This window comes from Oryx dammah, unplaced genomic scaffold, assembly GCF_014754425.2.
Source record: "Oryx dammah isolate SB20612 unplaced genomic scaffold, SCBI_Odam_1.1 HiC_scaffold_11176, whole genome shotgun sequence".
In the NCBI taxonomy this organism is placed as follows: domain Eukaryota; kingdom Metazoa; phylum Chordata; class Mammalia; order Artiodactyla; family Bovidae; genus Oryx; species Oryx dammah.
In genome coordinates, this window is record NW_024080569.1 from 7436 (window position 1) to 24427 (window position 16992).

Here is a 16992-nt window from a genome sequence, read left to right on the forward strand (position 1 = left end):
CTAGGTGAGTGACCACACCATTGTGGTTATCTGGATTATTAAGACCTCTTTAAGAGTGTCATGGGAACCCTTGAATTTATTACTGGTCAGTCAAAAGTGTGGGTGGTACTCCAGGACTTGTAACTGGCATCTGATCTCAAATGGGGACAGTATTATTGGGGACTGCACTCTTAAACCTTTGGAGTCTGCCTCTAACTCAGGGTAGTTGGTGTCAAAGAACTGATGATGTAAGGAAAAAAAAGTGTCACACACTCCTATTTTTAGCAGCTACCTCTCGATTCATATCTATAAACTGATGTTTGATCCTATGCATCATGCATAAACAAGTTAAATTCTGTGCAAAAAGCAGCCTATGTTAATAAGCAGCCTATGTTTTTGTGGCATACGTCTACAATTTAGATGATTTTTAAAGTTCTTTTTCTATATTTTTTTCTTATCAGAGCTCCCTCAGCCTTTATTTTTTATTAGGGGAACTTCACACGGTGCATACGGTGTATTTGTAGTTGGGAAGCTTCACAGGGCAGTCCAGTGAGATACCTCTAAGTCCCACATGCATCCCAGTGCAGATGCTTAACTAACTCACACCTGTGGATATTCTCAATCTCAGCCAAAGGACAGGGAAGTGTGAGGTGTGTGTGTCTATGCATAAAGATGATTGCCTCTGTTCTGATCACTCCTTGGGTAGCACTTATAAGGGCTAGATCATCCCTCAGTAGTTTTTACTGGGAATGTAGTTGAAGTAAGTACCTCAACACACATGTAGCCCTTTTGTTTCTCCCTCCTTTCTGGATAAATATTATGGGTTATCTCATGTATAAATATCAGGAGCCGTTCAGATGTCACTTGACTTACAGTGTTGCTGCCTGGGGATAAAATTAGAGTGGAATTGTTGTCTGTCCTATCATTCATGAAAGATATAGGACAGATGACATTCTATCACAACTGATCCTCTGCTCTACCCCGTTTCAAAAACACAACCTTCAGTGGGATCTCATCTAGAAAATTCTACCAGGCTCCCAATGGAGGGTTTCAGGGCCCTGTGCAATTCTCCCATACAGTTCTACCTTTCCATCTCCATTTCTAACACATTCTTCCAAGTCTGGGCCAGAACTAGAATGAGATAAAGACATAATTTAAGGAGGCACTCACTCATGCCTCACCCACTCTAAGCCCTGCTCCACTTTGCCTGTACTCAGGCTGCATTGGACTGTCTGCCATTTCCAACCCAACTATTCTCTGTACATTAGTACTTTTGTGCATTTCCCCAGGCTGTTCTCTCAGTCTTCAATATCCTCATGCTCTTTCTCTGCCTATAGGAAACATAGCCATCCTTTTAGGCTCAGCTCAAATGCTAGGACCTGTTTAAAGTCTTTCTGAAACTCTCACCCTTACTCTTTGCCCCTTGGTAGGAAGTAATTCCTCCATCCTCTGTACTTACATAGTATTTTATTCACCCCTATTTTAGCATTTGTTTCTTCGTATCATGCACTGGAGCCTTTTTTATGAATAAGACAGAAATAGTGTTGATGGATAGATAGCATAGAGGAAGAAACTTGGACTCTTTTTCAAATTTATTTTAATTGGAGGCTAATTACTTTACAATATTGTAGTGGTTTTTGCCATACATTGACATGAATCAGCCATGGGTGTACATGTGTTCCCCATCCTGAACCCCCCTCCTACCTCCCTCCCCATCCCATCCCTCAGGGTCATCCCAGTGCACCAGCTCTGAGTACCCTGTCTCATGCCTCAAATCTGAACTGGCGATCTATTTCACATATGATGATATACATGTTTCAATGCTATTCTCTCAAATCATCCCACCCTTGCCTTCTCCCACAGAGTCCAAAAGTCTGTTCTTTACATCTGTTTCTCTTTTGCTATCTTGCATATAGGGCCATCATTACTATCTTTCTAAATTCCATATATATGCGTTAATATACTGTATTGGTGTTTTTCTTTCTGACTTCACTCTGTATAATGGGCTCCAGTTTCATCCACCTCATTAGAACTGATTCAAATGCATCCTTTTTAATAGCTGAGTAATATTCCATTGTGTATATGTACCACACTTTCTTATCCATTCATCTGCCAATGGACATCTAGGTTGCTTCTGTGTCCTGGCTATTGTAAACAGTGCTGTGATGAATATTGGGGTACATGTGTCTCTTTCAATTCTGATTTCCTCAGTGTGTATGCCCAGCAGTGGGATTGCTGGGTCTTATGGCTTCTATTTCCAGTTTTTTAAGGAATCTCCACACTGTTCTCCATAGTGGCTATACTAGTTTGCATTCCCACCAACAGTGTGTAAGAGGCTTACCAACAAACAAAGGTCACAGACTGTTACTCATTGAAGCATTATTTTGTGCTTGAGCATACAGTACATTTAGAGTTGTTCTATGGAACAGGAATTTAGCTAAAACTAACTTAATAAGGACATTTATTATTCACTGGTTGGAAGTACTGAGGTACGGCAGTCTTGATGATTGTTTGATTCAGCTAAGGACTCAGATGTTTTCCCATCTCTTTCATCTGCCACTCACAATATCAGCTTCCATCCTAAGGCTGGAAACTTGGTGTGTGCAAGTAGTCAAGCAACTTTTGAAGAAAAGAAGACATCTTTACTGATGGCCTTTTCTTATGAGTGAGGACACATTCCTCAGAAATTCTTCTGCAATCTTCTCTTCACTTCTCATTGAGCAGAGTTACATCACCACCCATTCCAGAGTACCAAGGGGATGCATTATCCCTAGAGCAAGCAGACTCACCTCTGGAATTGGGATCAGCTTCCTTGTGGTACATCACTATAAGGAGGAAGGAGACATATTTATGTAAAAGTGATGTTCTTTTAATATAGTAAAGGATTATGTTAAGCGACACAAAATATACAAAGCACCAACATTACAGTGAGAAAGAGCGCAATGGCAATGTCTTAGCAATTATGACCTCTAAAAACCACCAAGGAGATCTCATCTACTCTGACTGCTTTTCCCAGCCCACCCCATAATATGACTAGATCACAATTTTAAAAGGAACTAGAAAGACTTGATACTTGCAGATATTTCAGAATATCAGATAGCTCCTCAGTTAGTATATATATACAAGAATCCTGTAAAGTAATTACCAATCCCCTTGGAAGGATAACTGAGTTATAGAAACATTAAGTACCTTTTCCAAAGTGACACAAATAGTGGTAAAGTCTCTACTTACGCTTTGGACTGCATAGCTCTGAAGTCTGGCCATGTCCCAGAGTAGAGCCTGCAGGAAAGAGTCCCTACTCTACTATGCAGCCTCCTTTGAGAAAGTGCTTACAGGGCTTTTTGTAGTGTTTGAAATGCCAAACATTAGTTATGCTTGGAAAAAACTTAAAGAGTAACTGGGTGAGGATATTGATTACAAAGTGAAGTGAAAGGTCTTTCTCAAAGGAAAGCAGGGTGTTTGCTTTGATATCCCTACTGCATCAGTAACAGAAATACAGGGAAAATGGCATGATTCATGGCACTGGCAGCTTTCTCTGGCCACAGAACCACCAGAGCTAGAAGGACCACGGGAAGGATATCACAACTTCTGGGGACAGCAGGAAGGCAGTCAAAGTTTCAGGGGACAACACAAGGGCAACCAAGGTGTCAGGGGACAGTGGGAAAGAAGTAGAAGCTTCAGAGGACAGTGATCAGCAGGTGGCAATGAAAGTAACAGTTTCCAAAACAAAGGCCAGGAGCAGAGTTTTAGTAAAGCATTCAGACAGTAATTTGAAGTAGAGGATTTATGTGGCAAAAGCAGAACTATGTTCACCAGCATGGAACTGAACATTATTTTTCATACAAAGTTAAAAGCACATTGTAGTTCCTTCATGACCACTTGCCCAGTCCCCCTCTCTTCTAGAGAAACCAGCTTCATCTAAATTATTTCATCTGATTGATGGTTGTCATGTATAACTTTATTGCTACTTCTGTCTCTGGTATTCCTTTGGAAAAGGTGTATGGATTCATTACATATTCTAACATATTGTCTACAGATTATAAGATAAAGTCAAGGATGTATCTGCTGATACTTTTTAAGATGACCTGTCTTTATACTTAGAAATGTCTCTTTAATAGTAGGCTTCCCTGGTGGCTCACATAGTAAAGAATCTGCCTGTAATGCAGGAGACCTGTGTTCAGTCCCTGAGTCGGGAAGATGCCCTGGAGAAGGAAACAGCAACCCACTCCAATATTCTTGCCTGGAGAATTCCATGGACAGAGGAGCCTGGCAGGCTACAGTCCATGGAGTTGCAAAGAGTTGGACATGACTGAGCGACTATCACTCACTACAGGGCTTGCTGCTGCTGCTGCTAAGTCGCTTCAGTCGTGTCTGACTCTGTGCGACCCCATAGACGGCAGCCCACCAGGCTCCCCCGTCCCTGGGATTCTCCAGGCAAGAACACTGGAGGGGGTCGCCATTTCCTTCTCCAGTGCATGAAAGTGAAAAGTGAAAGTGAAGTCACTCAGTCGTGTCCCACTCTTAGTGACCCCGTGGACTGCAGCCCACCAGGCTCCTCTGTCCATGGGATTTGCCAGGCAAGAGTACTGGAGAGGGGTGCCATCGCCTTCTCTGACTACAGGGCTTAGAAACTGGTAACTCTAATTTACAAAAGCACCTAGTAGTGTAGTGCACCGCCTCTTTATGGTGGTGGTGGTAACAGAGATGACTTTTCTCCAGAGGTTAAGACACAGTTGTTCAGACCTCACCAGATCTTTAATTCAGGAAGTCTGAATTCTAATCTGCACTCCACATTAAGAATCTGGGGGCTAAGATTTCAAGTTCAGAGAGTCATGCAAATTTTCTATACTTGGGAGAGAAAGAGCAAATATTCATGGAGCAACTAAGTTTTCAAGAGCAACTTTATTCCCAGATCTGAAGTTCAGCTGAAAAGAAGACAATGAAAGCTGTCTTCACTGATCTTTAGTTACCTGGTTAAAATCCCTAGGCTACACTTTCAGTTCTGACATGCAAAGAGCTTGGAAGCCCTGTACTTACAACAAGTAAAGAGCTGAACAAACTGAGAATCAATGACTTAGAACCATCATAGAACTGAGGTCACAAGGCAGATGACCACCCCAAATTATGGAGAAAAGACAAATCGGAGAGTCACAGCCTATCTCTCTACATAGAGCAGAAACTGCTAGAGACGTAAACAGGTAAGAACACTTAAGTGGGAATTTTGACAAACTGCTGGAGACTGAGGGTAGAATAGTATGAGAATAAGAAACCTCTAAGTGACCTGCAGTGAACTTTACCTCCAGGAACTCATAGTGAAGATAGCAGAAAGATCTCAGGGCTCTGGCAGTGGGAGGGGAAGTGTACACTCAAGAAATACACTCCCCAGTCTTCTCCATAACAAAGGGCTACTCTCCAGTGGAAAAGACTTTCCCAGGACAGTATCCCGGCTAAGGGAAAGGCATTCCTTATATCCAGCCCACTCTAACCTTCCATTCTCCTGTAAGGAGAAGAAAGACACTAAAGAAACACTTGTGAAGGGCAGAATCGAGAGGCACAGGCCCACAAAAGACTGGGATTTAACTGTAAGATTATAAAACACTTCCTCTCCTCCACATGCTAACAAGCCTCCAGTACAGTAACAGTGAAGTGCAGCTGAAAGAGTTGCAAATGCAGATTGTCTCTGCAAGATATAATTAGGGAAGCCCAAACTGCCAAATCTGCTGGATCATGGAAAAAGCAAGAGAGTTCCAGAAACACATCTATTTCTGCTTTATTGACTATGCCAAAGCCTTTGACTGTGTGGATCACAATAAACTGTGGAAAATTCTGAAAGAGATGGGAATACCAGACCACCTGACCTGCCTCTTGGGAAACCTGGATGCAGGTCAGGAAGCAACAGTTAGAACTGGACATGGAACAACAGACTGGTTCCAAATAGAAAAAGGAGTACATCAAGGCTGTATATTGTCACCCTGCTTATTTAGCTTCTATGCAGAGTACATCATGAGAAATGCTGGACTGGAAGAAACACAAGCTGGAATCAAGATTGCCGGGAGAAATATCAATAACGTCAGATATGCAGATGACACCACCCTTATGGCAGAAAGTGAAGAGGAGCTAAAAAGCCTCTTGATGAAAGTGAAAGAAGAGAGTGAAAAAGTTGGCATAAAGCTCAACATTCAGAAAACAAAGATCATGGCATCTGGTCCCATCACTTCAAGGCAAATAGATGGGGAAACAGTGGAAACAGTGTCCGACTTTATTTTGGGGGCTTGAAAATCACTGCAGATGGTGACTGCATCCATGAAATTAAAAGACACTTACTCCTTGGAAGAAAAGTTATAACCAACCTAGATAGCATATTCAAAAGCAGAGACATTACTTTACCAACAAAGGTCTGTCTAGTCAAGGCTATGGTTTTTCCTGTGGTCATGTATGGATGTGAGAGTTGGACTATAAAGAAAGCTGAGTGCCAAAGAATTGATGCTTTTGAACTGTGGTGCTGGAGAAGACTCTTGAGAGTCCCTTGGAGTGCAAGGAGATCCAACCAGTACATTCTAAAGGAGATCAGTCCTGGGTGTTCTTTGGAAACTCCAGTACTTTGGCCACATGATGCGAAGAGTTGACTCATTGGAAAAGACTCTGATGCTGGGAGGGATTGGGGGCAGGAGGAGAAGGAGATGACAAGAGGATGAGTTGTCTGGATGGCATCCCCGACTCAAGGGACATGAGTTTCAGTGAACTTTGGGAGTTGGTGATGGACAAGGAGGTCTGGCGTGCTGCAATTCATGGGGTTGCAAAGAATCAGACACGACTGAGCGACTGAACTGAACTGAACTGAAAGTTAAGAGAAGAGACAAAAATAGAGGCTAGAGGAATTTGAAGACGGGCACCTACAGTTACAGCAAACATTATGCACAGCCCATCTGCTACTAAAAGTCGGTTTACCTCAGTTCTTATTACCATCATCCAACTTTCAACACAAAATTATAAAACGTAAGAAAAAATTTTATAAAATTATAAAAGGCAAGAAAAAGTGTTGTTTAAGGATACAAAGCATCAGAACCAGGCTCAGATATAATGCAGATTTGGGGATTATCAAACAGGCAATTTAAAATTAACATGATTAACTTGGTATTTTAATTGAAGGATAATTTCTTTACCATATTGTGGTTGTCTCTACACTATATCATCACCAATCAGTTATAATTATATATATTTACTATATATGTATATATCCCCTCCCTTTTGAGGCTCCCTCAAATTCACACCTTCCACCCCTCTAGGTCATCACAGAGCACCAGGCTGGGTTCCCTGTATTTGTTATACAGTAGCTTCCTGCTAGCTATTTATTGTACACATGATATAGTATATGTATGTCAATGCTACTTTCTCAATTTGCCCTAGCCTTTCCTTCACCCACTGCATCCACAAGTCCATTCTCTATGTCTGCATCTCTATTTCTTCTCTTAAATAGGCTCATCAGTACTATTTTTCCATATTCTCTATGATTAATATGTTAATAGCCATAGTAGATAAAACTAGACTGGTGTGTATGGCAAGCGTGTGAGATCCCAGTTGGTTGTAATCCTTGGCGTATTCCCACCCTGCCAAAGATGAGGAGCCCTTGGAATCCCCTGCAAGAGATGACCTGACAGAAGCCAGGAAGAGCCAGCACTGCCCCTACATGGTGCCTGACCCCTGGCTGTGGGGTGAAAACCAGGACTGTCTGAGCAGGTGCGGGTCCCGTCAGGGAAAGGTCCTCTTTCCTGGGCAACTGTGGGGACAGTGAAATGGTGAAGTGCCACCACAGCGACTGAGAGCACAGCAGTGTGGCAGAAAGAACGAGGACACTGGCGCAGACAAGTGGTTTGTCTGCTCAGCCAGAGGTCTGTCAGGGGCTGCCTTCCCTCAGAAGAGGGGCAGGGGCTCGGCCTCCACAGGCGCCCCCTCCCACTTTCCTCCAGCCCCTGAGGGTGGAAGCAGCCACCCGCGCCCAAGAAGGATGGCCGGCGTGATGGGGGAAGGGAGGGGGCGGACACCGAACCCTGCAGGTTCACACACACAGACACAGACACACACACTGCGGGGCGGTCTGTGTCCATCCGCTGCTCCCTGCGTGCGACCCCTCGCGACCCTCCCAGCCCCGGCCCGCGACCCCCCTACGCTGCAGGGCCCGAAGCGTGGGGGTGGTCACCCCACTGGGGGCAGCGGAGGGCTGGCGTGGCTCCGCCCCTCAGGTTGGCGTTCTTCCCGGCCCCGCCCACTGTGGGTCGGAACTACGGTGGGCCTGCGAGGGGGCGTCGAGCCCATTCGTGCCGTATCCCTCCGCCCCTCTTCCCGACACCCTCGCCGCGAGCCGTCGGTGCCGCAGCCTGCGCAGCCCCTGCCCGGTTTGGTGCAGCGGAGCGGGAGGTGGGGACGCCTCTTTTCCGTTCCGCCCGCACGGCGAGCGGTGGGAAGCGAGAGAAGAGCTGCGACCCTGCGCCTGCGAAGGCAAGTGGGGGGTGTCGTGGGGCGACGACCGGCTCACAGCCTGTCCCTGGCAGCCTGAGGACGGGGAGGCGAGCGGAGCGGGATCCTTAAAGAGATGCGCAGCGCTGGGGGACCCCTGGCCCTGAGACGACGGCGACCGGCGCGGGCCGGGCCCGGGGCCGCGGGGTCTTGGCCGTAGGGGCTCCCTCGGATGCTGGGGAGTCGTGCGGCGCGGACTAGTCCCTGACGGGCTTTCCGGGCGCCTGTGCCCCGCCCTCGACTTGCCTGTGCGGGGAGAGGGCTGTGCGGGAAGCTGCTATGGGCGAAATGGCGGAGGGAGCCCAGGTGGGCGCTCCGAGGAGGTCGCCGGAGCTGGGACGGGAGCAGCCCGGGCTATGATTCTGCCAAGGGGCTTGTCGGACCCCTCGTGCCGGGTGCTGTCCTTTCCCACAGGCACCCTTTTGACGCCAGAGTCTACTGTCTGTGCAGTAGGTCTGGCAATTTCAGGCCACGGGGTGCATCTGTAGAGAGGCTTGAGGAAAACGAGGAACGGGGAAAAGACCTGTTTTTCTGAAGGTGTATGGGAGGTGGGGGTGGGCAGCAGCCGTTGACTGGACATCTGAATCAGGGTGGGGTGATTGCGACCAGCACAGGTCAGGCATGCAGGAATATTTTGTAAATTTCTTGTCTGCCAGGTTTTTACACACTTCCCTTGCCTTCCTTCCTCTTCGCAATCCAGAATTGGGGGTGGAAAAGATGAACTGGGAGGTAAAGGTGGGACAGAAATCATAAATTCAGGCACCACTGCACAACCTGTTTTCTAGAATATGTGGGCACCCTTCCCCCAATTTATGCTGCGTAAGGCAAAGGGATGTGGCGCACCTAGTGGTGAATCCTCATAATAGGAGAAGGGAGCAATGCGAAAATGTGACGTCAAGAGATGCTGTTTGTTATCTGGACTGCTGAAATACAGGACCTAAATAAAATGAGAATATTCTACTAAGAGGACTCTAAATATTGAAAGACAGCATATGAATTTCCATACTCGGTGTTGGTCTGTCCACTAGCCTCTTAGTTGCTACCTTGGTCTTCTGACTGTCTTTTTCATCTTTTGTCCATAGACTGTCTTTAAGACTGGTTACTTCTGCAAGGAAGGAAAGAAGGAAGAGACTGAAATCTCTGAAGGTTTGTGCAAAGAGGAGCAATGCAGGGGACAGCTACAGAGGAAGATTGACAAGTGTTTTCCATCTAGTTGGGTGTCACTGATTCGCATCTCTTACTCTCTTTTAGATTTGCATGCTGCTGCAGAATCCCTTGACCATTTCCTGTCCTGCAGGAGTGTTAGGATTGTTGGGTAGGTGTGGATTGGGCAGTGAATGGGAGGAGCAGACCAGAGAGCAGGGACCAAGAGAAAGAAAACATTAGACAAATTAGACACTTAAACAAAAAGAGATTTGTACCCGGGGTCAGGGTGTCTGCCTGTCAACCAAGCAGTCAGACTCCATTTTTACTGTATGTTTACTTATCCATAGGACAGCCTGCTGTTTGCATAAGGCTTCATACCACTGAAACAAAACAAGGAGAGGAAAATTGTGCCACATTAGTGCAGGTATGAGAGTGGGTACAGCTTTTGGGTGAGGTAGAAAAGATAAACACAGGTCCAAGAGTGGTTAGGGTCTGGTCTTGGGGCTCCTCAGCCTCTCCCATTGCCAAGATACTTTCACCCTATTTATGCATGTGTGTTGTAGTGAGCAAAGCAATTTGGCATCTCTGGAGTTAGAGTATGTTTGGGTAAAATGAGGATGACAGAGTTTCTAATAGCCTGACTTTCCCACCAAGCTTTTAAGGTCCAGTCTCTCTGTGTGAGTTTTTGCATGGAGTGACACAGTTGGAAGAGATTCAATGTCCCATGTTATTCTTGCTTCCTAGATTGACTTCCAGTGGCAGCTCTGGTGGTGTTGGAATTGCTGCTGACCATCACCATCGACAGGTCTGCACCCTGCCCTGGGGAACCATCCATCCTCTCCCAGCTTGGTTGGTCTTCTTCTGCACCCTGTGATATTGGCTGGGACTGGTATTGGAAAGGAGGCTGATTGAGTTCTGGACTGGTGTTGACTCTTAACTTTTGTTTCCACCTCAATTGTCTGAATCATCTAGAGATTACACAGTGTGAGGATTCAGAACTGTGACAGATCTGTGGTAGAGACTGAGACTTGGATTGAGGTATTTAACCAGGTCTTTTCTGTAACTTGTACTATGACTGGGGCTGAAGTTGAGCCTGTTGCCCAGGCCAAGCCTGAAAAGAAGCCTGGAGAAGAGGTTGTAGGTGGGGCTGAGAGAGAGAATGAAGTTCCAATGGTGGTCAGACCAAAGGTTAGGAACCAGGCAACATCTGGGGCAAGGTCCAAAACTGAGTCCAAGGCAATGGCTGGGGCAAGGCCTAAAACTGAGTCACAGACAGTGGCTGGAGCAAGGCCCAGAACGGAGTCGCAGCCAATGGCTGGGGCAAGGCCTAAAACTGAATTCCAGGCAATGGCAGGAGCAAGGCCCAAAACTGAGGCCAGGGCAGTAGGCAGGGCACGTCCTAAGACTGAAGCCAAGGCAATCCCTGGAGCAAGACCCAAAGATGAAGCCCAAGTTTGGGCTCAGACTGAGTTTGGGGCTGAGGCAATGTTGCAAGCAGAGGGCATGCCACAAACCAGTGTAGTAGCCTGGCCATTGGTCAGTACTGAGTCTGGGTCAGTCACTAAACCTATGGCCCTATCCGTGGATAGGGAACTGGTCAGTGTGGACAGTGAGACCTTTCCTAGCTCCCAGGTTCAGACAGGAATCCAACCCTGGTTTGGGTCTGGGGAGGAAACTAGTATGGGGTCTTGGTGCTATCCCAGGGCTAAGGCCAGAGAGGAGGCTTCTAGTGAGTCTGGATTCTGGTCAGCAGATGAGACCTCTACAATGTCTTCTTTTTGGGCTGGAGAAGAGGCCAGTATCAGATCATGGCCTAGGGAAGAGGCCAATACCAGGTCTAGGCACAGGGCCAAACATCAGCCTAATCCCAGATCCAGGCCCAGATCCAAGCAAGATCCCTTTATTGATTCCTGGTCTGGGTCTGAGGAGGAGTCTGGCAACCCATTCTGCTTGTGGGCTGGAGAAAATACCAATAACTTGTTCAGGTCCAGAATCAGGGATGAGGCAAATATGAGGTCCAAGGTCCGGGCAAAAAGAGAGGACTTCTTTGAATCTGAGTCTGAAGATGAGTACTATCAGGAATCTTGGTTTTTGCCTGAAGAAGAGGCCAATAGTAGATTCAGACCCAGAGACAAGGAAGAGCCTAATACTGTCTTGAAGCCCAGGACCCAGAAAGTTGTTAATAGTAACAGGGTCAAACAAGAACCCAGGTTTGAGGAGGAAGTCATTATTGGGTCCTGGTTCTGGGCAGAAAAAGAGGCCAGTATGGAGGCTGGAGCTTCAGCCATCTGTGAATCTGAGGCAGGGGCTGAGGAGGGAGCCATTGGTGGGTCGTTGTTCTGGACTGAGGAAAATTCCAGTTTGGGAGCTGTGGCCAGAGAAGAGATCAGACCAGAGTCTGAAGAAGAGGCCATATTTGGGTCCTGGTTCTGGGACAGGGATGAGGCCTGCTTTGACTTAAATCCTCGTCCTGTGTACAAGGCTAGTCCCAGGTTCAGAGATGCAGCCGAGGAGGAAGTTAATGTATCTTCCAGACCCAAAACCTGGGAAGAGGTCACTGTCGAATTCAAACCTGGTCCTTGTCATGGGGTTGGCTTCCCATCCCCAAGCCCATTTAGAATTCCTGAAGAAGCAACATCATCTGTATACACTGAACTATTTGAGGGAAAGCCCAAGAATGTGGAAGTTGCCCCAGAAGGGGAAGAGCAGGAATCTTTGCTTCAGTCTGATCAACCTGACTCTGAGTTCCCATTTCAATATGATCCATCCTACCGGTCAGTCAGGGAAATTCGGGAGCATCTTAGGGCCAAGGAGAGTGCGCAGCCTGAGAGTTGGTCCTGCAGCTGCATACAGTGTGAGCTTAAAATTGGTCCTGCAGAGTTTGAAGAACTCCTCCTATTAATGGACAAAATTCGAGATCCTTTTATTCATGAAATATCTAAGATTGCAATGGGTATGAGAACTGCTTCTCAATTTACTCGTGATTTCATTCGTGATTCAGGTGTCGTCTCACTTATTGAAACCTTGCTCAATTATCCCTCCTCCCGAGTTAGGACAAGTTTTCTGGAAAATATGATTCACATGGCTCCACCTTACCCAAATCTGAACATGATTGAGACATTTGTGTGTCAAGTGTGTGAGGAAACCCTTGCTCATAGTGTGGGTTCCCCTGAGCAGGTGCTTGGATTAAGGATGCTTAGACACCTCACCTCAACTACTGACTATCACACACTGGTTTCCAATTATATGTCTGGATTTCTTTCCTTATTAACCACAGGCAATGCAAGAACAAAGTTTCACGTTCTGAAAATGCTGTTGAATTTGTCTGAAAATCCCATGGTGGCAAAAAAACTGTTTAGTGCCAAGGCTCTATCAATATTTGTGGGTCTCTTTAACATAGAAGAGACAAATGATAACATTCAAATTGTTATTAAAATGTTTCAGAATATCAGTAATATTATAAAAAATGGAACAATGGCCTTAATTGATGATGATTTCAGTCTTGAGCCGCTTATTTCTGCGTTCCATGAATTTGAGAAGTTAGCTGAGGAACTGCAAGTCCAAATAAACAATCAGAGTGATCCTGAGGTGGGACAGCAAAGCTAATATGATTATCCACCTGCCTCTGATCAGCCTTATGTTCCCAAAGAACCCTGAGTAGTGCTTTGGTTTTCAGTCTGGTTTTTTATTGTAACTTATACTTTAATGCTGATGTTAACTTTGTCCAATTCTTTGTTTGAGCTGGATCGTTTTGTGGATGCCAAATGATTATTAGTGCTGAAAAAATTTGTTGATATTTGTCTTGCTGTCCAGATTGCTGTATTTTTCAGTATTGAGCTTCTAGTGAACTGAGCCACCTGTGTAAGTTACCGTGCTATCATTGTTTAAACATATTGTTCTCTATTTGAGTCAGTGTTTTAAATAAAGTTCTGTGTGAAAAGTGGCAGAAGTGACCCTTCTTCAGTTTCAAATCTAGATGTAGATACATCGTGCACAGTGACAGACCATTTGTAGTATGACATACATACCCTCACTGGAAAATCCCATTCCTGGAGCTTAAAGAGGAAGGGATTACTGTGGGCTGTGGTACTTGTGGAATGCTTCAGAGAAGAGGGACTCAAATTGGTCACTGAATAGTAGGAGGAGACAACCCATTAGGTCATTCTTGGAAGTGAGCGGTGTGGTGTGAAGAAAAGTGTGTAACTAGAAAAATCTGTTCCGGTAGCATGGCTATAACCTGTCTTCCTGAAATAGGTGAGACAAGTTTAGTGAGGGATGCAGTTGGAATGAGGCCACTTTGGAGAACTAAGTTGGCCAAATCTGCACATTTTGCAACTCAAAGTCGAGGTGCTGCTCAGTGCCACCTGAAGAGAGAACAAGTAGAGTAGAATACCAATTAAATGGAGTCAGGAATAAGATTTCCCTTGTTATCCTAATCCAAGGAAGGTATTAAGGAAATACCATACAGCTATTAAAAGAGATCTATTTATTGGCACGGAATGACACCGATGCCTTTATATCTGGTGACATAGAGAAGACTGTGACATCATCTATGGAAAATTATTAATAGATTCCATTTTTAAAACCTGTGTGTAAACAGACACAATTCCTGTACAATTTCAGTAATGACTTTCTAAGAAACTTCACATATTCCATATTCTGGAAGAAAATAACTGTGCTAAAGAAGTTTTCAGAGACAGGCATTGGGAAGATACAAAATAAGACAATGGTTTTACCTTTTAATATGCTTATATCTAGCGCTTTAAGTTATAGGTGGACACGTTGGAAGGGATATAGTTATGTAAATGAACATGTATTAAAATAATTTTTTAGAGATTAAACTCATTTAGAACAGTTGAAAAGGAATGAGACTTCAGAAAAACTAGCTTATGAAATGTTTTAAAGAAAAGTAAAATTACCAAGGTTGCTAACTTTCTACTAGTCTCTTGATTGTATGAAGCTGGCAGCCTTTTGACATGACTGTTCCATACAAAAGATCATCACATTTCCTTTTGTAGTGGACAAAGTGGACAATAAAGTTCCAGATGCAGATAGTGGTAATGGTTGCACAACACTGTGAATGTACTTATGCCACCTTAAAATGTACACCTTAAAACGGTTAAAATCATAAGTTTTATGTTATGTGTATTTTCCACAAAATAAGAGAAATATCATACCATACCTTCAGACAAGAATTGCAGAAGTCAGGGATAGAGTTGGTTTGGAGAGGGGATACAGGCTTGTGGGAAATACCATATGTCTTGTTATTTTTAGACACGGTGAAAATGTTTTGTCTGAGGATGCTGTTAATTTTTGAAATGGTAAATTTATGATTCATAAATTAGAAATCACTGCAGATGGTGACTGCAGCCATGAAATTATAAGACTCTTGCTCCTTGGAAGAAAAGCTGTGACAAACTTAGTGTATTAAAAAGCAGAGACATCACTTTGCCAACAAAGGTCCCTATAGTCTAAACTATGGCTTTTCCAGTAGTCATCTATGGACATGAGAGTTGGACATAAGGCTGAGCACCAAAGAATTGATGTTTTTGAACTGTGATGTTGAGAGTCCCTTGACAGCAAGGAGATTAAACCAGGCAATCCTAAAGGAAATCAACCCTGAGTAGTCATTGGAAGGAATGATACTGAAGCTGAAGTTCCAATACTTCGGCCACCTGATGTGAAGAACTGACTCATTGGAAAAGACCCTGATGTTGGGGAAGATTTAAGGTGGGAGGAGAAGAGGGTGACAGAGGATAAGAGAGTTGGATGGCATCACCAACTCAATGGACATGAGTTTGAGCAAGCTCTGGGAGATGTTGAAGGACAGGGAAGCCTGCCGTACTGCAGTCCATGGGGTTGCAAACAGTCGGATACGACTGATCAACTAAACAACAATAAAATTGGAAATGGACATATGGAAGTTTTTTTCAACACAACAGCCAGTAAGATTATGAGAATGGCTGAAGGAGATGTGTATATACAAAACATGTTTAGCTGCTAATTTGAGTCTGCCTCTTTTGCGACACCCATGGATTGTAGCCTGCCAGGCTCCTCTGTCCATGGAATTTCCCAGGGAAGAGTACTGGAGTGGGTTGCCATTTCCTTCTGAAGGGAATCTTCCCAACTCAGGGATCAAATCTGCATCTCCTACATTGCAGGCAGATTCTTTACTGCTGAGCCACCAGGGAAGCAGACAAAAAATATATATGTATTAAATTTCATACACATAGAAAATTAATAAATGTTAGTATAACATTGCTGAGTCAGGTACAAAGTTGATTAATATCTTAAGGGTGATAAATCATTTATGTTTTCTATTCCACTGGTCATGAATCATTTCCATATCTATTGGACAAAATACCTACAAGTTAATATAGCCTCTCAGGGTTGAAAACTTGCTCAGTCAACAGGAAGTGAATCCCAGCACTGCACTGAACTAGTATCCAGTAACTTATGTTGTCTTTACCCAATTTTTGTATACTTTTTCTGACAGTGCAACACTTCCTATCCAATTTTAGGCTCCAAGGTTTTTGTAAGTGGGGCAAAGTGGCAGTTTTGCCTCCATTCACAAACCAGAAGTGATAACAGAGATCGACCTCGTGGTGGAAATTGGAGACTGAATGTTTGTTTTGCCTATCAGTATTCTCAAGACAGATCTTGCGTGTGTTTTAATACATCACCCGAGTCTCATCAGTTCAGTCGCTCAGTCGTGTCTGACTCTGCGAGCCCATGAACTGCAGCACGCCAGGCTTCCCCTGTCCATTACCAACTCCCGGAGCCTACTCAAACGAGTTTTATACAGAATATTAAAAGTCAGTTGGTCTCTGAACTCATGGAGTGTTCCTCACCAGCCCTGTGTTCTTACAGAGCAAAGCCCAGGCCGAGGACTGGAAGCGTTGGCTCTAATCCAGCCTTCCTTTCAGCTCTCTATCTTCACCACCACCAGGAGCTTCAGGTTGTTCTAGCAAGCAGCTCAGCCCTAGAGGCAGAAGACTGTACCTTGCTTGCTTCTGCAGGGCTGCGGCAGACATGCCGAATGTGCCATCATGTGAGGTTGAGTGTGGGTTCCATGACGGCGCTCTCACTTGGACTGGCGTATTTGACTGGCGTAGAGGTGTGTAAGCACTGAAAAGGGTCAGGAAAGGCTTGCACCTGACGCTTGACAGACGGCTGTAAGAGGAGTGGTAGGATGTAAGGGTGGGTGGGTGGGTGTCTCTTCATGCTGCACTAGCCTGAAAACCGGAGAAGGCAATGGCACCCCACTCCAGGACTCTTGCCTGGAAAATCCTATGGACAGAGGAGCCTGGTAGGCTGCAGTCCATGGGGTCGCTAAGAGTCAGACACGACTGA

The 16992-nt window shown here is 45.0% G+C and overlaps 1 protein-coding gene across 4 annotated transcripts in view; it reads left to right on the forward strand.

Moving 5' to 3' along the window:
• LOC120860754 (G-protein coupled receptor-associated sorting protein 2-like) overlaps positions 1–13585 on the forward strand; it is a 20617-nt gene extending 7032 nt beyond the window's left edge. Inside the window, exons 2-5 of one of the 4 annotated variants that reach the window (XM_040236484.1) lie at positions 9576–9639; positions 9745–9808; positions 9987–10063; positions 10384–13585. In XM_040236484.1, the coding sequence (XP_040092418.1) occupies positions 10711–13245 (2535 nt within the window). In that variant the 5' untranslated portion in view covers positions 9576–9639; positions 9745–9808; positions 9987–10063; positions 10384–10710 and the 3' untranslated portion in view covers positions 13246–13585. Of the gene's footprint in view, positions 1–9575; positions 9706–9744; positions 9809–9986; positions 10064–10383 lie in introns of all 4 variants that reach the window. The other 3 variants (XM_040236483.1, XM_040236485.1, XM_040236486.1) reach the window with 3 other exon arrangements.
• The last annotated feature ends 3407 nt before the right edge of the window (positions 13586–16992 follow it).